Genomic DNA, 22,390 nt, shown 5'->3' with positions numbered 1-22,390 from the left:
ACTTCTAAACACAATCCAAACAGTAGTCTTTATAAATTGAGGTTTTATTCGTAGAATAGAAAAATACAAGACAAATGCTCAAAATAGCAAAAAAGGATGTGAAGGCAATCTAGCAAACATGTCCCAATACATAATCCATTAGCAAAAACCAAAGACAGAACAGAAATAATCAGCAAAGCCAGAAAATGCTCACAAAAACAATACTTACTGTAAACTCCTACACACTAGAATTTTTTCCTGAATTTAGCTTGAGAGCTCAGAAAGAAGGCTGTCTGGGTGGCCCCACCTCTTAAGTGGCCACCCACAACACACAAGGAATGGTAGCACAGTTTAAAGGAACAACACACAGTCATGAATGTAACAGAAAAAGACATAGCGATATGAGAAATAATCATTCAAAAATTACAATAAATCAAAATACACATAAATACACACTCTTACATAACATTGGCTCTCTATGCGCCACTTTAGTCTGTCACCACTGAGAGTCCTCACAAACCCTCGCTGTCCCTGCCACCTTCAATGTTCAGCACAGTGAGTCCTCACGAGCCTGTGATCTCCACCTTCTCCAAACTTCTGTTCAGCGATTTCAACCCATTTCCCTGAAACAACACCTGGGGCCTCATGTATAACGCCATGTGTAGAACTCACACAATAAAATGGCGTAAGCACAAAAGCGGGAATGTGCATATGCACAGAAAAATTCAGATGCAGGAATCTGTACGTATGCAAACTTCCACGTTCTTCCGCTACATCCCGATCAGTGTGAAAAGTAACGCATGTGCACACGCCTGCTGTCCCGCCCCAACTCCTCCCAGAATTACACCTCTTTGAATATGCAAATCAATATAAATAGCCTTCTGTGAAAAGACAATGGGAAAAGCACGGGGGAAAATATAAGAATTTCAGCGAATACCAAGTGGAGGCAAAGGAAAAACGTACTATTTGTTGGTTTAAACAGTGGTATAATCAACAAAAGAAAGTTGATCGAGTGACAGAGTGTCGGAGAAACTTGAAAGATCAAGTTCACAAAGTCGCACAGTGCCCGAAATAAAAAAGAAATCACATATCAAAGTCGCTGTGAAAAGGCAAGTCGAAGCCCACCGTCTGAGTGTCATATGAAAGCTTATTAGGGTACAGTGAAAAAAAAGGCACACAGTGTGAAAAAAGCACGAAATGTCAACTTTAATCTCGAAATTTCCACTTTAATCACGTAGTTTATTTTGCCATTAAAGTAGAACATCATAAACTTCATCTTAAAATCGTTTAATTTACTAGTTTCTCAATCCCATTGTAACTAAAGTAGCATGTTAAATGCTTTGTTCTGTATTTGATCTTCTATGTGCTCTGTGTGTGAATCACTACCTGCTTCTTAAACGGGCTTTCTCTTCCTCCGACAGGACACATAATCCATTACATTTGTGATATTACAGCTCTCTGAATAATTAAAATACTGAGATGTATACGTGATATCTTTTTCATGATGATAGGAATGAAAGCATGTTATTAAACATGGGAACATGGTGGAGCAGTGCTTGTTCATGTCTCACGCAAGAGGCTTGCTGCCCCATGCGCGACCTTCGATGAAATAATTTATTACAGAAGTACTGTCTCTTTCAAACGTACTAACCTCCAATTCCTGTCCTTACTTTTCTTTCTCCAAATACCCAATCACCACACAATCAGCTCTGTAATAGACGTTAAGCCATCTGTAAGCTTAGAACGGCGATTTTTCAAAACTTTTAAGGAACATTGAAATATCTTCGTAGTACATGTTTAATTATTCTATCCGTCTATCCTTCCAGTGTCGCGTCAGCACGAGCAAGAATACAACGCAAAGCAGGAACAATCCCTGAACATGTTTAATTATTAACAACTAGCAAAATACCCGCGCTTCGCAGCGGAGAAGTAGTGTGTTAAAGAGGTTATGAAAAAAAAAGGAAAAATTTAAAAAATAACGTAACATGATTGTCAATGTAATTGTGTTGTCATTGTTATGAGTGTTGCTGTGTTTTATATATATAAAATACACACACACACATATAAACATATATATACATATACATATACACATATATATACATATCTACATATATATATATATATATATATATACATATACACATCCACATATCAACATATATATATACACATATATACACACACACACGCTTTATGGGTGATGATTGTTTTACTCTTTTTATCTTTATTTTATTTTATTGTAGAATCAACTCCTATCTGCGCACAGCAGGGCAGCCGTGGGCGGATGCGTATGGTGTATTCACTCCATGTTATCGTGCATTGCGCTGTCAGTGGTATTTTGATAAAAGAATTTGAACAACATATAAGAAGCGTATAAATTATTAAACAGTAAAACATTAACATTTAAGAAGTAAAGTTACATTAAGTACTACTGCAGTGCCTTCGGGTATACCTCATTTTTTGTTTGCCCATTACATGCTTAAATGTATACATTTTTTGGTGCACCTACCCGAGAACACGCGACATATAACCGAGCGTGGGAGAAGCATGGATTTTAAACACGCGTTGAGTTCATCTGCTGGTCTCCCTCGTGGAATAACTGGTAATGTTTGACTAAAATCTACAGCGAGTAAAACGACATTACCTCCTATTTTTTTTTTTACGATCTCTGAGATCTTGCTTTTTTCGGTTCAAGGCTTCATAAGCTCTTTTATGTTGTATGGTGTACTTATCACAAACCATCATCTTTGAATGTTGCAAGACTTTCGCCTTGTATGTAGATCGGGGTAATTACATTCATTGCATTCCTAGTCTGAATCACAATCTGATTGTATGGGTGGTTACCTGGCACTGTAGGGTTGCCACCCGTCCTTTAAAATACGGAATCGTGCCGCGTTTGAGAATGAAATTGCGCGTCCCATTTTGAATCAATACTGGACGGGATTTATCCCGTATTTTTTTTATCATTTTTTTTTTAAAGCAGCGTCTCATGCAAATCATCCCACACGCATTTTATGAAGATGCCTCCTTTCCTAGTTTTGATTGGGTAATACTTGATGTCATCGTTAGTTTGATTGGTGTTTTTAACTGTCCAGTGAGGAGGGCGTGTGTTTTAAGTAGAGTCTGCAAAGTGTTGGCACTGAGATGTGGCGTCAGCACCATAGTTGAAGCCCCTAACGTTGCGGTCAGCAAGTCGGCTAACATCCGCCATGTGCCGTCTTTCAGTTGCGAGAAGCAGATCATAGAATGGTTGAAACTGTTGCCCCTAACGTTGCGCCACGGCGTGTGGTTCGTTTATACCTCGTGTCTTCTCATTAAACTTTTATCTCGCGAATATGTTATTGCAATCCGCAGCGGGAGCGTTTCTATAAACTTAATTTAAACTTACGTTTTACACCGTGCTTTGTTTCCCTTATGAACATGCTTGTATGCTTAACTCGCTCCGTTCTCAATTGTTTAATTAATTTTTTGCTCTTCGCTGTTTGCGGCTGTTCCTCCATTTCCCCCTACTTCGTTCTTTTATCTCGCGAATATGTTATTGCAATCCTTAACGGGAGCGTTTCAATAAACTGATTGAAAATAGTTTTGCATTTACCTTTTTAGTAAAAGACGAGCTTTTAAGCCTGAGAAATCACCCCGTAAATGCACACGTTTAATTGGACATGTGTTAATATGTATGGTTACACAGTATTAAAAGACAGTGAACAACGTCAGTTACCTTTCTTCCCGCGTTTGATAAAAGGTGAGCTTTTAAGCCTGAGAAATCACCCCGTAAATGCACACGTTTAATTGCACATGTGTTAATATGTATGCTTACACAGTATTAAAAGACAGTCAAAAATTAACGTCATTTACCTTCGTTCCCGCGTGTGACTCGTGCTGTAAATGTCTTCGTTGTTTTTAGTTCATGTGATTACGTAGGAGGCGTGATGACGCGATACGTGACTCTGCCTCCTCCATTACAGTGTATGGACAAAAAATATGTTCCAGTTATGACCATTACGCTTTGAATTTCGAAATGAAACCTGCCTAACTTTTGTAAGTAAGCTGTAAGGAATGAGCCTGCCAAATTTCAGCCTTCCACCTACACGGGAAGTTGGAGAATTAGTGATGAGTGAGTCAGTCAGTCAGTGAGTGAGTGAGTCAGTCAGTCAGTCAGTCAGTCAGTGAGGGCTTTGCCTTTTATTATTATAGATACAGATTATTTAAATGAAGTTGAAGTTTTATCTGTATAATATAATTAACATGTTTTGCTGCATTTCATCTTAAAAATGATATCGTCATCATATGTAAATACACGCTTTATAAAGTGACGCAGGTTGTGCAATATTATAACTGTAGTGCAAGTTTACAGTGAGGTGATTGTACTTATAAGTAAACAGTTCTACAAGGAGCACTTGATGGACTGATTGAGTGCGTTTATAGTTCTTGGGATGAAACTTTTTCTAAACCGCAAAGTCCGTACAGGAAAGTCTCTGAAACGTTTTGCCGTTGGTCAGGCAGCGTCTGCTTCATGCTGTGTCCCGATAATTCTCTTTCTGATCAGCTGCTGCTGTGATTCCCCACTCAGATACAGTGATATAAATACTCCGAGTGGTGCAGTGAGAGTAATATGGAAAAAGATGATCTGCTGTGGCAACCCTTAACGGGAGCAGCTGAAAGAAGAAGAAGATGCAGTGAGAGTAGCAACGCTAAAGCAGTTATGGTATTTGGAATACTATGGCTATTCCCTGGACCATTATATTGCTGCAGGTTAATTACAATCAGATGCATTACACTAATAAACAATATGCTAGTTTAGTTAATTTCAGTGTATTTATAAAGCCGCGTCAGGAATGTGGATCTAAGAAAGAAAGGGTAACCACACAGGAACAGTAGCACTGCTTTGACGCTGGGTGCCGCCAGTCTGCAAAACCGAGCTGAGAAATTGCGTACGCCAGGGTATGAGTTACCGTGGAAATGTGCGTGGCTTTACGCCAAGTTTAGGTTTTATACATTGCAATTTGAGCGTGGAAACGTTCGTACGCAACATTTCTGTGCGTACGCACCGTTTATACATGAGGCCCCTGGTGATCCACCATGAGACTTTCACTTGACTGGTCCACACTTCTAAGTGCGCTTGCTCTATTTCATTCCTTCCATTTCTTTCTCTTCTGATTTTTATTTTTCCCCAATCTGCCTTTACTCAGACCTTTCATACGGTTGTGTAGGCACTGCTCTAATCGACCCCCAGAGCTGCTAGCGACTGATGGCTGCCCTGATCTTTCTATTACATGTGCATGCTTAATTAGGCAGTTCCTCAGATAACTGCTCGATCTGAGCTCATCCTCCAGCCCTTGCCTCACCTACATTACTGACTAGAGTTGCCACTGAGTTGCCACTTTTCAAATTAAAAACTGCACTTGCCATTTTGCCATTGCTCCAGCAAAAGACTAGGATATGATAATTGAAACAAGACATAGTTAAGATGCAAGAATCAAAGTTGTAACCATTAAGTCAAGATGGACTGAGACTATGCAACCCAAGGTGCAAGGTAAAAATCAAATGTCAAAGATGTAAGCTAGAATCAGGAAACTAAAAGTCAACCTAGTACAGGGCCTACTTGGAAATAAGCTAACTACGCTAAACTGAACATGGTTTTATCCACTAAGAGGGCACATATTTATAGTGACACCAACATGACGTCATTAATTTGTCAAATGTCTGAATATTAAAAATGAGATGTTAGCCAAAGTCGACTTTTCAAAACAAAAAATAAACATCAGAAATGTGATCTGCAGGTCCAAACCCCAGAATACACAAAAAACAAAAGCATTAAAACTAATATTGTCACACTCATAAGTTACCCCATGAGGGGCTTAGCATTCAGAGAGGGGTGTACAAGATGGTTTAAGTTCTGGTTATGCTGAAAGGATCTCTAATTGTTGATTTCAAAAATGGCCTACCGCAGAGGTCAGTGCTTTTTTGTATTTTATATTAACAATTTACAGAAAAAAGGTAAAAAAATAAGTTGGTTAAATTGAAATATGACTAAAAATGGTAAGTGGATTAGAGTTTAAAATTTGGCATGTGGCAAATGTAGTTTGATCTTAATTTTCATAGTGTACTGCCCCTCAGGAAAACAGTAATATTCTTATGTGAGGGACCAGAAGAAATGCATCATGGAAAAGCAAGTAAATGTTGGAAATGAACATCAATTCTATTTTTCAAACAAACTACATATGTAATCAAAAATGAAGAAGTCAGAACAAAGAGGAAGAGATCAGTAGGAAACACCAAAGCAAAAGGTTTAGAAAGATTTTGAAAGTGTGGTTTATCCACAAACCTGGACACAAAATGGCTTCCGAGATGGACTTTTGAGCCCTCACCTAATTGACCCCTCTATGTTGTGACATACGAGGCCATACCCCTGGCAACCGGGACCCACATCATGACAACAGGATCCACAAAATTGTGGCAGCCACAGAAAAAACAAAATGGCGTTGTGGCAAAATAATATATTATGAGTTCTTTAAAAAATGTGGCATACATCAGATTTGTCTTCAAAAGCAGAATACATAGGTTTTAAATCCCAGAATAGACATATAGATAGTCAGGATCAATTCAGAATAAAGAGCAAGAAATTAATGAAAAATGCAAATCATAAAAATGAGTTGGAATTATACAATGGATAGTCTAGAGTTTAAAAGAACAGCTTATGAACAAGAGTCACAGTAGACTCCTCACTGTCTGTAAACCCATGTAGTGGAGAAAGACAACAGAAAATTCTAAAAGGGTGTTTGTTATGTAGTACGCTCACGGTGTGGAGTACGAGCCAATGGAGGTTTTTCTTAAGCTGTATGAAGTGCTTGAGAGGCTTCATCTGGAATATTGTATGAAGTGTTGGTCTTGGTAATTGATAAAGGTCTAGACATAAGAATATAAGCAATCTGATATATAAGAGTAGACCATTCAGTCCATTAACTTCTCAACCAGTGTCTCATCCAGTTACTTTTTAATGGTTGTCAAGGTTTCTGCTTCAACTCCATGTCTTGTTAGTTTGTTCCAGATTAACACAACCTCTTTGCATGAAGAAGAGCTTCTTGGCTTCCTAGTTTCACTTCCACATCATATCATGAGGCCCATATCTTGCTTTCCCCTGCCACGCTTGCCAACTCAGACTGTGGGATCCCAAAGATATAATCTTCCCAGCAGGCCCTGTGTCTTCCCCGGGTTCTCCTCACAGCTGCCACAGGGAGGCGTCCAGGAGGCATCTGTATTCAGAAGCCTGAACACCTCAATTGGCTCCTCTTCATGCAGCAGCTCTACTCCAAGCTTATCCTCGATATTTGTGCTTCTCAACCCATCTGTAAGGGAGCCCAGCCAACCTGCAGCGAAAGTTCATTTTGGCCATTTGTATCTCATTCTTTTGGTTATTACCCAAAGCTCATGACCATAGATTAGGGTAGGGACTTTATTGATAGGTAAATCGAGAGCCTTGCCTTCTGACCCGCTCCTTCTTCATCACTACAGATTGGTAGAGTGACATGCATCACTGCACTCACTGCCCCATTTGTCTGTCAATTTCACCATCCCTTTACCTCTCACTTGTGAACCAGACCCTGATGTACTTAAACTTCTCCACTTGAGGCAGTAACTCACCTCCCACTTGAAGAGTATAGTCCACCTCTTTCCGACTGAAGACCGTGGCTTCATATTTGGAGGTGCTGATCCTTATTTAACCCTGCAGCTTCACACTTGATTGCAAACCGTCCCAATGACTACTGAAGTTCATAGCCCAATGAAGCCAACAGGACCACATCGTCTGCAAAAAGAGAACCTGGATTTGTGACATAACTTACAGACTATTGTACTAGAGACCATAAAGATACAGCCTTGATGGTGTTTTGGAATAATTACACAATTCATTCAGAGGCATCTAAATTATATAGGGCTCGAGATAGGTTTTATAGTGTGCACCTGAAATTTGTGCTGAATAGATGTCTCCTCATGTAGTTTGAATATCACTGGCAAGTAATATGATTTAACAAAACTTTCTGTGCTAGCTGTGCTACCCATCTAAGATGGGGTGAAATGTAAATAATTAACGTAGACATCAGCATTAATGTTTCCAGTGTGCCATTCAATGCATATGTTTCTGTTATATGCCATTTGGTATGGGATTTGTAAAAACAGGGTTAATGTTTATGATGAAATGAGAGAGACATAGCAACCAGACACACAGACATTTATCTTGGAGAGGATTTTGCATATTCTAATACAATTGTTGCTACTGTCAATAGGTGGACGCTTGAGGGTGCTGTTGCCCCGTGAAACCCAACAGACAGATGCAGACACAGGTTTAAAAGCACCCAGAAGTATTTTAATTTTCTTCTTCAAAGTGCCCAAAAGCACCTCCTCCACCATAAACAAGTAAATCACTATAATAATCCCACAATATTAAACTCAATAATTCTCCTCCTTTCCTCCCAGCAGCTTCCATTACACTGCCTCCCAACTCCGGCTCTCTTGCTGGGTCTCCACCAGTCCTTTATATAGTCCTTGACCCGGAAGTTCTTCTCCTCTTCTGTTCACGTGACTTGTCAGCACTTCTGGGTCAGATGGAGAATTACATTTTTCTTCAGCCCGGAAGTACTTCTGTTCTTCTGTCCCCGTGACTTGGGAGTATATGGGAAAATGAAAATCCCCGCATCTCCCTGCAGCGTCACACGGTGGCACCCACAGTACCCAGCAGGGTTGTGAAGCCAAACTCCATCTCCCATGGTGCCCTACGGGAATCCGGGGCACCTTTAGGCTGCAGGGAAGACGCCATCTAGCGTCCTGGGTGTGTTGGCCGGGATGAGCTGCCGGCTGTCCATCACACTACACATCATGAAATCACTGAAATATTAAGCACTGAAGACCTTCATTTTGTTTGTCCGTGACCTGGCATGTCACTTTAGATGACGCAGGATGTTGATTATAACTTGTCAAACCACTACCTCCTAAGATTCTTTAGAAATAGTAGCCCTGTCTTCTTATCATGTGAATTTTTTCTTTTCTAATCTGATTAGTCCTGAACAGATTCATGGGGGGTGCTGGATCTTATTCCAGCTACCACAGGGCACACGTCAGGATCAAACCCCACCAGTCCATCACAGGGCAAACACTCCCACCCCAACCATACACTATGGTCAGTTTAGCGTTGCCAATCCACATAACCTGCATGTATTTAAACAGTGGGAGAAACCCACGCAAACATGAGGAGAACATGCAAACTCCACGCAGGGAGGACCCAGGGCATGAACCCTAGCCTCCTTACTGTGAGAAATAAACCTGTATGTGCATGAAATTAATGAAGGGAAACTTGGAACAGAAAACAGCATTTCTGAAGCTGGGGCATCCTCTCTGTAGGACTAGGTGGGCCTCTTTGGAGAGACAGTGTTTTGTGAGGAGTTAGCTTATCATATTTTATTTCTGAACCTTATACTCTCTCTGTGTTTTTTGTTAAAATAACACTTTCTTTGCCCTGTGGCAACTCAGAAACTTCCTCCCCAGTGGCGGCCTAATGGAGTTAACCTGTACATTTTCTTTTCCATGTAGGGTGGCTGCTCAGATGCCTACGGTTCATTATGAAATGCCAAGTGGATATACAACAGACTATGGAGCCGAGCGTTTGAGGATCCCTGAGGGTCTCTTTGACCCCTCTAATGTTAAGGTTAGATTCCCCTGCTCATATTAACTCTCTGCCAGCTGTTGGTAGTGTTTTGCATCTTTGGGTGTGTTCTCAAAACTCTGTACCTTTCCGTCAGGGTCTGTCAGGAAACACAATGCTTGGAGTTGGCCATGTTGTGACCACCAGTATTGGGATGTGCGACATTGACATTCGTCCTGTGAGTATGAAGGGTGGGATTTGCCTTGGATGCACCTTAATGGCAAGGTATAAGCTATTTAGGGTGGCCACCAGGTGAGTTTATGTGTTTACTTTTCCAGGGCCTGTATGGTAGTGTGATTGTCACTGGTGGCAACACTCTTCTCCAGGGTTTCACTGACCGACTCAATCGTGAGCTCTCCCAGAAAACTCCACCTGTAAGACCTTCATTTTGAGCATTAGCTCAGTCCTTTGACATTGTGCTCATGAAGTCCCTCTGCCCCACTGCCACTTGTTCACATGTTTTTCTCTTCCAGAGCATGCGTCTCAAACTGATTGCCAGCAACAGCACAATGGAGCGACGCTTCAGCCCCTGGATTGGGGGTTCCATCCTGGCTTCACTGGTAGGTCTCAAACAGGCTGCATCAGGTGGCATAATACTGTAAAGGTGAGGAGAAGGATGAGGTCTCACCAGTGAAGGAATTATACAATATTCTGCTCACAGTTTCTCTTTCAGGATTCTGCTTCTGTGTAGTCCATACATGTCACTTCTTTGACAGAGCATGCTGGGATAGCTGTTTCCCTTGAACTGTTACCAACAGTCAGTCCTCTGAATTTTCATTTCTGCATATAATCTGTCTCAAAGTAGATAGATAGATAGATAGATAGATAGATAGATAGATAGATAGATAGATAGATAGATAGATAGATAGATAGATAGATAGATTTCAGTAAGAAAACAAACTTCAGACTTTGCATTTATGATAAATGTTATTAACTAGACCTGCCATATTTGGAAATAAGTGGAGGTGGAATAGACAATGAAGCTTTTATAAGAATGAGTTAGTTTTGCATGTAATGACTTTATATGTGACAAATTATTAAACACGCATTCCTAGTAGAATATTAGAGGTCAATAAATTGTCTCAATATGCTGGCTACCAGTTTATTATAATTGTAGTTTTATTCCCGCTTTTGTGAACAGTTATTATGCCTGGCTGGTTCTTGCAGATGTTGCCACTGCAGTGTAATGGTTTCACACAGTTGCTATGTCCGTGTCATTAATATGTAGTTTATATGCCTCACCCCATGACTGTGCTCTACAGTTTTTGCGGTTTGTTAGTTTTATGCCAGTTTAGCTGCTGACTACCTCTATTTTATCAAGGCAACTCCTCCCCATGTTACTACTACATAATACAGTGGAATGCCTTGTATATTGTAGTTTTTGCCATTTATGTTTGCTTACTCTGCCAATGAGATTGAAATGCTTTTCTTCAGGGCACATTCCAGCAGATGTGGATTTCCAAACAGGAGTACGAAGAAGGAGGCAAACAAAGTGTGGAGAGGAAATGTCCATGATTATGGACCCCTTGAAGGTGTTGGTAGCAGTGGCACGCAGCTGAGCAGTGGGAGAATTATTATGAATTATTTCCTCATCTGTCATTGTGAACCAAAACTGCACACATCGGTCTCAAAAAGATCCAAGGAAGAGAAGGGACAGAAACCAAAGCTTCTTTAGCACCGAAGGACCTTCATACCCTCTATTGTGCAGCCTCCTTCAGGGAGGTACTGGACTGAGATCACTAAATTCTCTAAATTAATAATATTGCATTCTCAATTGAATGAAGACATCACTTTCCCTGACCTTCTTTTAGTGAGGATAAGTAAATTAGGAGTGTGGACAGCGTTGACTGGATAAGGAATGATCCTTAGAAGTCCATTCCTACGTGTGGCTTTGGTAAAATAAAATGTTCCCACTATTAGTGTTTCAGGGATAAACAGATGCCACACAGCACTCAAAATGAACTATTTAATTGATTCAGTGTAGCCTAAACTATACAAGTACTACTGGTCCAGAAGAAAAACAAAAAACCACACCAACCCCGGGTTTTATATGTGGCCTAGGCGGCTCCTCCAGACAAGCTCCTTCACACTCTGAGAACGAAAGAACTTTGGAAAAGCAGCCTGGTGCTCACTGCCTGCAGGAGGCCTTGGTGCTGGCGACACCCAGTGGCACACACTGACATTGCACCTTTTCTCTTTCTTCATTCTGTGTTATTTCTTGAACTTTTATGAAAAACAACTCTGCCTGAAACAGTTTGCATTGATTGAAAACAAGTTACTTTGGTGCATATATTGTCTGCTTACTGCTTTAAACAATTAACTGTATCACAAATGATGTTGTCCAGCTCTGCCTTTGTGCATTAACATGTATTTAATGTATAGTGACGCAAAGAATTTTTTGTACACTGTATTTGTCATATGGTCTATTGTGTTTCTCCTACATAATGGAAAAGAAAGGCAATCCAAAATATCGATGAGCACACAAAACTGTAATTAATCATCCGTTATAGACCTTAGTCATGTAGGCATCACAACTCTCTTAATGACTTCAAGGTAGCACCATAACAGTGCTTGAACCTAACAGATTTGACGGGCAATTAATTAACATTTTAAAGACTAGTTTGATGCCTTACTGCTGAGGTCTCCATAAGTACATTTCATTTTAACTTCTTTGAATGAAATCTCTACACCCTGCACATCTCTCATGCCAGCTCCTCAGATAGACCAGGTTCAGCACAATGTGGAAAGGTTTTTTTCCGCTGACAATACCACCACAAAGGTGAAAAAAATTACAATCTACAACACAAGTCAATTTAAAAAACAAGAAAATATGTTTAAACTTAACTTAAAACATAAGAAATGTGATAAACGAGAGACGGCCATTCAGCCCATCAGGCTCGTTTGTTTAGCTAGTAGCTGAGATGTCCCAATATCTCATGCAGATTCTTCTTAAAAGTTGTCAAAGTTTCTGCTTGAAGTAAATGACTTGGTAGTTTGTTCCAAACTTCCCTAGCTCTTTGAATAAAGAAGTGCTTATCTTGTATTAAAGAAGCTTTCAGCATACAAATCCACAAGCAGACTTTGTCACAATACCCATGGAGTAGTCAGCTGAGGTGCTCGCAGTGTTTTGGCCATTGTCTTCTCCAGATGCTGAAGGTTACAGACAGCAGCAATTTAAAAGTCCCAGGGTTGAGCAGATCAACAACTTCAATGCTCCAGCATGTCTGGGGTCTTAAAATACCAGGACGTGGTGACACTTTTTCGTAACATTAGAATATTATTGTTTAGATAATGATAAACCAATCAGGATTTGACTAAAGGTTTTGCTCCTCCTTTCCCAGAAATCTGAAAAGAATTTTCTAGGCATTCATCCCGGCAGAAACAAGAAATGCTTTCTCATTGGTTTATAGAGCACAAAAGGAAAAGTGAGCACTGGAGGACTGTAATTATAATATTCACAAATAAAAGTATACTGTATGTAAGCAGTCTATTTATATGAGTACAACTTATTAATTACTCAGATCATAGTAACTGAAAATCATTAAACTTCACTGCTGCCTACAACCACTGAGACATCTCTGTCTGTCCCTCACTCTTCTTCTGATTTGACTAAGGGTAGCAATGACGCATCACAGGTCCAACATCTTGGGTTCAAATCTTGACCGGGTCAGTGCCTGTCATCCTTATGTTAGTATGTTTTGTTTTTTGTTTTTCTCAGGTGCTTCAATTTTCCTTCCACATCACAGAGATGTGCAGGTTAGGTGACTGGAGACTCCAAATTAAGCCAACTGAGAGCGAATAAGTGCAGAAGTGTGCCCTGCAGTAGAGTGGCACTTCAGCATTGGTACCTGCCTTGTGCCCAATGCTAATTGATCGACTCTAGTTTACTGAAACTATGGACAAGATTGAATGGGTTCTATAAAGGTTTGGGGGGTGGTTTGGTTTGACTGGAGCAGCAGTAACAGTTGTGATTACAGCTCTCTCTAGCTGGTTTGATGGCAGCTCTGTATTTCTGCAGCTTATTTGAGGAACTAGGTAAAGCTCACATGTCATTTTTATTGCTTTGATGATTGTACCACAGGTAGATTTCTCTATAACTGGTAACAAATATGCATCTATTCCTCATTTATTTTTACATACTGTAAAAAGACTTACAAAGCATCTCCACAATGTCACCCACTAACAAAACTTCACTTTGGAGTGGTCCGAGATGGCTTAGCTGAGACACATTTCTCATGATATTACATATTTAGCATTAATATGTATCCTTCATATTAATATACAATTTTAACATCATGTCAATATGCCACACTACACAGAGGTGAATTACTCATCTACTAAAGCTTTATACTGTAAGTGTTATGAGGACCAAAAGAAGCCTTTGTTAAGTTCTTGTTACGTATGAATAATGGATTCCTATTGGCAGTGCCTAAACTGAAGTTTTACCCTTTAACTCATCTGAAGATGACTCATCTGATCAAATACCTCAGTAACTGGTGTAGTGATGGCTCTGTATCTCATATCTTACTGGTTTAACGGTGACTCTGCATCACACATTCCTCTCTAACTGGTTTGACTACGACTGCACATTCCACTTGTGCTCTGTAGTTGTTGTCTTGGGCCCCACTGGTTCTTTTCCTCGAATGTGTTCAGAAATTATTGCTCTGTGAAATTTCTGCAAATTGCATGGCCTTTTCCACTTCACCCCAAAGATTCTCCACAAGGTAGTGATCCATGAGTGAATGAAATGTAAAAAACAAGGATATAGACTCACAGGACAAATCATACAGAAAATCAATCAATTAATAAATAAATATTTAAAAATGAACTTAAAGAGTATATTGAGAGGAAGCATTGAATATCTTGATAGCAGTGGGCAGAAAAGACCCCGTGAGGCACTTCTCAGCACACCATTGTGGAATGAGGCTATGGCTGAAATGGCTCCAAGACAGCGCCTCCTGGAGGGGATGGTGGGGATTTTATATTGGAAGTACCCATCCAATTGTGGCTAAACTGAAGGCATGAGAAGGTGAACTTGGTCTGCAGTAAAATTCAGACAGACCTTGCTGTTCAGACATTCTTTAGTAGATACCTGCAGGCCCTAATGTGTGTCAGAAAAACATTCTCCAGTCTCTCACAGTATTAAGTGGCTTCACGTGAAATTTCAGTGTGTATTTGCTATCACTTGGCGCTAGGTGACAGTAGAATGTGCCACCCAACTTCTACTGAATGTTGTGTCACTTCTTGCTGCTATTAAATCCCATGTGCAGACAGTTTTGTCCAGGGGCTTCTTCTTTTCTTGAAATGAACTAGGGTCATGCCAGAAGAAGATTTAGGGCAGTGTATGGGAGAGTTACAAGCTCATGTCACTGCTTATCTCCTTTCTGTTTCTTCACACTGTAAGTCGTCATCTTAGATATTCGAATGAAGGTCTGCTTATAGTTACAAGAACCAAACTGAAAAGAAGTGGTGAGGTGGCCTTTTGCTGCTAAGAACCTAAAATCTGGAATACTGTATACCGAAAGAAATTTGCCAGATTAGTACTGTGGATCATTTTAAAAACTTCTAAAAAAAACATTATTTTAATTTGGCTTTTTAATAGTTACATTTTAGTTGTATTTCTTGATAGATTGTATGGGCTTAGAATTATCATATTCTTCAGGAATCCGCAATCTGTACTAATCTCTGATATTCTTGGCTGTCTTTTCCGGTTCCTCCGTGGTGGCGATCTGCCCACCACGACCTGATCAGGGCATCATGCAGCCCCCTGTATTGATGGATTGAAGATCAGCATCATCAACTACTATCATTTGAAACCTGAAAACAAAGAGGACTGATTTATAACCATTTATGTTAGGTAGAATGCCCAGTGTGGTCTGGGTGGTCTTTCTGGTCCTGGAACCCTTATAGATTTTATTTTTTTTCTCCAGACTTACTGAAGTTTTTTTTTTTTTTTATATGTTCTCTGATCTTACCTTTTGCCTTTATTACCAAGTCTTTAATATTATTGCCTAATCTTATTTCTTTTCCATTTCATATACCTTTCTTTTTGTTGTCTTGTAAAGCACCTTGAGCTACATTGCCTATATGAAAATGTGCTATATAAATAAATGTTGTTGTTGTTGCTTATTGAACACTAAAGCCATCCTCTCACCCCTGTGGTAATGGCAGTTGTGGATTTTCAGCTGCATATGACAACCCTGAAGCACAATGAAGACTTTCTAGGATCCTTAATTTAATGGGAGCTCAGAGATGTTGAGGAATGGGGGTGATGACAAGACTCTTTGTTCTGTTTTGGCAGAGACCATGCTATAATTTAGTTAGGGTAAGCAGGGCTTTGAAGTGTACACAGAAAACACTTACTGACGTCCATGCCTTCTCGGTGCTCCCTCACTCAAGGGATGTGTGATATCCCGTGTAATGGGAACTGGCCCCAGCCTACACTCTGGACATCTGATAATTATGAACCGAACAGGATCAATGGAGAGATGAGACTCAGACAAACATTGAAGGGTGAATGGAGCAAGTCTATTTACAAAAGTGCTGTACAACGAAAAATGCAGTAGTGTCAGGTGGGCTTTGAGACACAGTCCTTCAGCACTGACACTTTTAAAAAAATAAATAAAAACAAAAAAGAAGAAAAAATATGGTGTGTTTACAAAAACAGTGCACTACTACAAAAACTACACACACACTCCAGTACTGAAGGTTGTCTTCTTTTATCTCTGGCTCAAGAAGCTCCTCCAACAGGAAAGAAAAATACACAAAAACAAGTGTGTGTACTTTATTTACAAAAACAATTGCACCAAACCCAAAATCAAAAACTATCCCAGCACCAAGTAAGTATATATATATATATCTCCACCGAAAATGATCACTAGGAGATATACAGTACTGTATAACACTATATAAAAAAGAATATTTACAAAGCCGCCAAAATCACAACTGCTCCTCCAAATAGCTCAGCAGTGCTTACTCCTACCTCGTCTTTAGGTCCACTGACGACCCCTGTTGGCCGGTAACTCCTTAAATATAAGCGCCAAGATTGCCCAGCCAATCTGCCACCCTGTCTACCTCACGCACCTATCCAGGTAGACGCTAGCGCGTTCACGCAACACCCCGAGCAACTATGCATTTAGACTCGAACCCCTGTCGGTCGCGCGCGTAAGCCCTCCCTGGACGGCCAACGGCTATGCTGAGCTCAAGCACACCCGTTGCCGACTCACCAGTAAGTGAAGTAATTTATTTACAATATGGGATCACCAATCTCGGACTCTATCCTGTTTATTGCGCACCGCACCTCAAACCGCCTGAGCTGGGCAGGCTGCGAGGATACCGGCGTGTAAAAATGAACACGTGCGGTGGAGCCCGTACTGGCCATTATACCGGCTCCACGTGTGTCCAGACACACCGCGCCTCACAGCGCTCACCCGCTAGACGGCCCAGCGTTCTCGCGGCAGCGCCCTCAACACACAAACGGTAAGCGCACTTCCGTACAACCACATATTAATACCGCTGCTGCAATTTCAAGGCTTCATCAACTTAAATTTTACTTACTGTATTATTCAGATGTGTGCAAAGAAGACCGGACCCATGATGTAAAGCAGATTTACAGAGGTCCAAAACCAGCTGAGGTGAATGACACAATCTGGGAATTGAGGCCTGTAGGACAGCAGCAGGGATGATTTGGGCATACTCCTCAAATGACCAACACTTACAGTGACATGAGCCCTCCTTGCATCCTTCCTACTAAAACTCCCCATATGTCACTGAGCTGAGGCACATCTTATGCCAAGTTGAGTCCAGCCAGCTGATAAGAAGCCAACTGGTCATTAACTGTATCACAGGGCCCTATGGGATGAGACCAAAAAGATGATCACAAGATGGGTTTAAAAGTGACGCCTGCAGGAGAGACTGCAGGGAGGAACTACAGTATATAATAAAGGGCAGAGCAGGCTCTTTCTTCTTCTTAGAGTGTGTTCCTTTAATGTGGGAAGGGAAGTGACATCCATCACATCTTTTACAACTATGTTATGGCTAGTGCGATTTTCTATGCTGTATTGTGCTGGGCTGGTAACATCACTTCAAGAATGGCCCACTGAATTAACAAACTAAATAAAATGAAGGTCTCAACTGTGTGACGCATTCTGGACCCCCTGGAGGTAGTAGAGGAGGAGAGGATGAAATCAAAAGTGAGTGTCATTATGAGCAATGCTGCACATCCTCTCTCTCATACACTAACATTGAGGACTTTCAGCCAAAGAATCATTCAGCAGACGTGTGGCAAACAGACTTCTTTATAACAACAGCAATATGTCTGCAGATTGACTCACTGTGACTTGGACTGTCCTCTCATAGTTAGAAAAGTTAGAAGTTTTTCTTTCTTAATTGTCATTCTGGTAACTATTTGAGAGGGGGGTTGTTGTGTGTCATAATATAATATTATTTATTTATTGACATTCTGTATAAAACCTGGGAAAAAAACAAGTGCTGTCTATCTAAAAGCATTCCGGTAAGTCATTTGCTTATGGGTAGCCTGAGTTTAGTCACACCAATGTACCTGGGAACTTTGCATGTGGGTCAGAGGCGTGACCACGGGGGGGCTGGGGTGGGCACTGCCCCCCCAGAGACAAGCCGTGCCCCCCTGCGAAATGCAATGTCCAATGAAAACTCTGGAGAAGAATAACATTTGATTTTCAAAACTGAGTTGTTTTCCAATCGGCCCGTTTGAATTTGGGACGTATCCATCAGTGTTTCCTCCACTAGACAGGCACCGTGCTGCTCACAGTTCACTTTGCCGCACATTTTGCAGCATGTTTTGAACTTGTTGACCGCACTCTTTAATTAAAACAGCGTATACATTCCATTCTTCTTTTATTTTCTGGTTGGTAACACCAAAGGCTATGCATAGGTGGCTTATTAAAAAGCAGACATCTTCAACCTCTGTCCCTCCGCAAGCTGCTGGCTCCATTGTTGAGCCCAGCACCGCTGCTACCAACACGGAGCACAGCGCAACCATGTCGGGAACTGAAACTCCAAAAGATGTAGCTAAGCCTACACAATCCTCCAGCTCTGCGCCCGTGCCGGGTACTCCAAACCTCTGCCTTCAACAAAATATACAGTCCGGTCTGCCTGACTTAAATATGGATAGCCCATCCCAGCCCATTTTAATTAATTATCCCAAGCGCGCATTCGGAAAGACACTCAGATGTTTTAGTGCAAGCTGGTATCAGTCTCGACCATGGCTTGAATATTCTGTTGTCCGTGATGGCAGCTTTTGCTTTGCCTTCCACAAATTTAGTGTTTCCAATTTAGACCGTGAGGACATATTCACCAAACACGGCTACACTAATTGGAAAAAAGCTCTAGAAAAAGACGGTGGCGGCTTCCACAAACATGCGTCTAGTATCCCGCGCGTCAGAGCCATGTCTGCATCACAGCACTCATCATTGGTGTGTCTTCAGCTGCATGCAAAAGCTCTTTCTCTACTTTGAACTGTATTTTCACTCCACTCCGCCGAATAATGCTGCATTCAAGGAAGAGAAATGTAGTCATTCTGGCACATGAGAAAAACATCACAGAAAATCTAGACATGAATGAATTTATTTCAGAATTTGCCAAGAGTAATCACAGACTGGTCCTGTAGATAATATCCAGGTTAAACACTGGAAACTGATGTCCTATAGCCTCCCATGACTACAATAAGCCACGTTTCTGTTCTTGCTCTCATATGTTGTATACATTTGACTTTATTGATATTTACCTTGTAGATGTAGTTCTATATTTGTTCACAAAAAATAATAATACAAGTTCCATTGCCTCTGTTAATTTTATTGAACAATAGGTTATGATTTATGCCACAATTTTTGCTTTTATATGTTATGTAAAACTATGTTGTTATTATTATTTGACCCCCCTACAAAAATGGGGATGGATGGATATTTTTTGCCCCCCCAGACAAGCCAAATGCCCACCCACACATGATGTTCTGGTCACACCTCTGATGTGGGTACAAGTGGACAGTAGTGCTTACCTCTATGACTCCATTATTTTAATAGAGTCAAAACACTAAGACAAAAAACGAGTCAAGACGAAAGCTACAAGTCAAAACTAGAATGTCGATATTCAGACTAATTAACCACGCTTGTTCACTGATCAAATCCATGTCTTAGACAGAGGAGCTGCAATGCCATCCTGAAATTATTAGCAAGTCAGGACTGCGGTTTTCTAGCAAGAAGACAAAATCCTATAGCAAACAGCTTTCTGTCCAAATCAGCTTCTAAAATGGTAATGTGATGCACTTAAAATTTAAATGAACAAAATTACAACTAAATAAATATCTGTAGTACTAGGCCATAACTAGGGTGTTGTACCGTGTTAGCCATTATGAATGTAGAGAAAAGCCAAGCAAAATGACACCTTTTATTGGCTAACTAAAAAGATTATGATATCCAAGCTTTCGAGGCAACTCAGGCCCCTTCTTCAGACAAGATGTAGGCAAGATGTCTTGCCTGAAGAAGGGGCCTGAGTTGCCTCGAAAACTTGGATATTGTAATCTTTTTAGTTAGCCAATAAAAGGTGTCATTTTGCTTGGCTTTTCTCTACAACTAAAGAAATAAAATTGAAACTTATATATAAAAAAAATCGGGAGTGGTCACCCCTAGACTTTCTCGTATACTCAGATATAGGAATGGATATTTGAGGAGTAAACCACAAGACGCGGCATGGTGGCGCAGTGGTAGCGCTGCTGCCTCGCAGTTAGGAGACCCGGGTTCACTTCCTGGGTCCTCTCTGCGTGGAGTTTGCATGTTCTCCCCGTGTCTGCGTGGGTTTCCTCCGGGCACTCCGGTTTCCTCCCACAGTCCAAAGACATGCAGGTTAGGTGGACTGGCGATTCTAAATTGTCCTTAGTGTGTGCTTGGTGTGTGTTTGTGTGTGTCCTGCAGTGGGTTGGCACCCTGCCCGGGATTAGTTCCTGCCTTGTGCCCTGTGTTGGCTGGGACTGGCTCCAGCAGACCCCTGTGACCCTGTGTTCGGATTCAGTGGGTTGGACGATGGATGGATGGAAACCACAAGACAATAATTATTTTTATATTATGCATGTTAAAGAACCATCAACAACAAATCAAATCAAATTAATAATATATTAAGCAATTATTATTAAAGTAAAGTTGAATAAATCAGATTCTGCACCTGCATGAATAAAAGGTAAAGTACCACATCTGGTTAACGGAAATAGCCCAAAAGTTAATAGATATCTACACTTTGTAACTAATACTTGTATGCAAATTTTGGTTGACCTAAGTGAACGCGTACTTGAGTTATCGTGTTTACACACACACAAAGACAGACGTACAGACATAATTCCAAAAATGGTATTTTCGAACTCAGGGAGGTTTAAAACGTCAAGATTCATCAAAATCTAAAAATCGAATATTTGGACGATTACAATACTTTTCCTATACTTTGTATATGAGAAAGTAATAAAGGTTGAAAATTAAACTTTCAAAATATAAAGAAAAAAATTATATGAAGCAGAAAAAAATGTCTAACTTACCAAAACAGGGTTTAACAATTTTTAACATTTGCAGCCTTTTTGCTTTTTGTCTGAGAATATGTTTTGTAAGTAAATTCTCTGAATATAAGTGAACATTGTTTTTATTAGTGCAGACCAAGGGTTTTATGGTTCTTCCCTCCAATTCAGTGATCCTGAGATCACCTCTGTGTTGGGGGTAAGGCATTTTTTGACTCTAGGCCTCATGGGAGCCTTGAGGCCTAATTTTTGTATTGAAACCCTATTTTGAATTTTGCAGAGCCCTGCATTCATAGCGCTTGGGTTGGAGATGTTATGATTGGGGATCATTTTTTTTCTCCTAATTATTTCCTGATTACTAATTCCTTTTAGTTTTTTTGGAGACCCTGAGACAATTTCTGCCATTCATTTTTTCAGCCATTTTAGGAGTTAAAAAATATTTAATGTATTCCCAGGACACCATATTGGTTTTTGCCGACAGTGTAATTTTTTTGATGGTTACTGTGGTATTACTATGAGCGATTTTCATGATTACACTATGAATTATGAAAGGAAAAAAGTCAGTAAATAAGAGTTTGTGGATTAAACTAAAAAAGAGTTTGTGAGTTTTGTTTGTGATTCAATTCTCCAACATTTTACTGTTCTCTTCAACTTTGACTCAAGATTTCATTTTGCTTTGGCAAAAGGTTCAAGTGTGTTTTAGGGTTTGACACCTGATTACCTTAAATCAGCCTGTGTGGTGTGGCACTTCCACTACTAGGGACAACACGGGTTACGGTTAGGTTTAAGTTTGTATCATCCACTGTGTGGCTTGAAAGTCGTGCCAGATTATTAACTATGTAAAAAATGGGCAAGTCTGTGATATACATTGCAAGGACACAAAGTCCATGGCCGTACATACTTTTTTCTTCATATAATTGCCTTTTCAGTGCAGATAATGGTGAATATTTAAAGAATCCATAGTCTCCAATCCATCCAAGCTCTTGAGCGCAAAGCTTCTATCCATCCATTGTCTAAACTTATATTTTCAAACGCAAGATTGTGAGGAGCTGAAGTCCATCCTACTAACAGTAAGAACAAGGGAGTAACTATGTATGGATTGGGTGCCCGTTTCTCTCAGTATGTTAGTAGATCATACAAGGAAACAGACGTTGGTTCAAGCAGTATGACATACCAATTGT

The 22,390-nt window shown here is 40.4% G+C and overlaps 1 protein-coding gene across 1 annotated transcript in view; it reads left to right on the top strand.

Moving 5' to 3' along the window:
• The window catches only part of actl6b (actin-like 6B), a 64,374-nt gene extending 52,288 nt beyond the window's left edge, over positions 1-12,086 (top strand). Inside the window, exons 10-14 of the mRNA XM_028798271.2 lie at positions 9,565-9,679; positions 9,774-9,854; positions 9,955-10,050; positions 10,150-10,236; positions 11,111-12,086. Of these exons, the coding sequence (XP_028654104.1) occupies positions 9,565-9,679; positions 9,774-9,854; positions 9,955-10,050; positions 10,150-10,236; positions 11,111-11,191 (460 nt within the window). The 3' untranslated portion in view covers positions 11,192-12,086. The remainder of the gene's footprint in view (positions 1-9,564; positions 9,680-9,773; positions 9,855-9,954; positions 10,051-10,149; positions 10,237-11,110) is intronic.
• The last annotated feature ends 10,304 nt before the right edge of the window (positions 12,087-22,390 follow it).

The sequence above is a fragment of the Erpetoichthys calabaricus genome, chromosome 3, assembly GCF_900747795.2.
Source record: "Erpetoichthys calabaricus chromosome 3, fErpCal1.3, whole genome shotgun sequence".
Classification (NCBI taxonomy): Eukaryota; Metazoa; Chordata; class Cladistia; order Polypteriformes; family Polypteridae; genus Erpetoichthys; species Erpetoichthys calabaricus.
The sequence above is the reverse complement of the archived record's forward strand: the minus strand, read 5'-3'. Positions and strand labels throughout refer to the sequence as shown.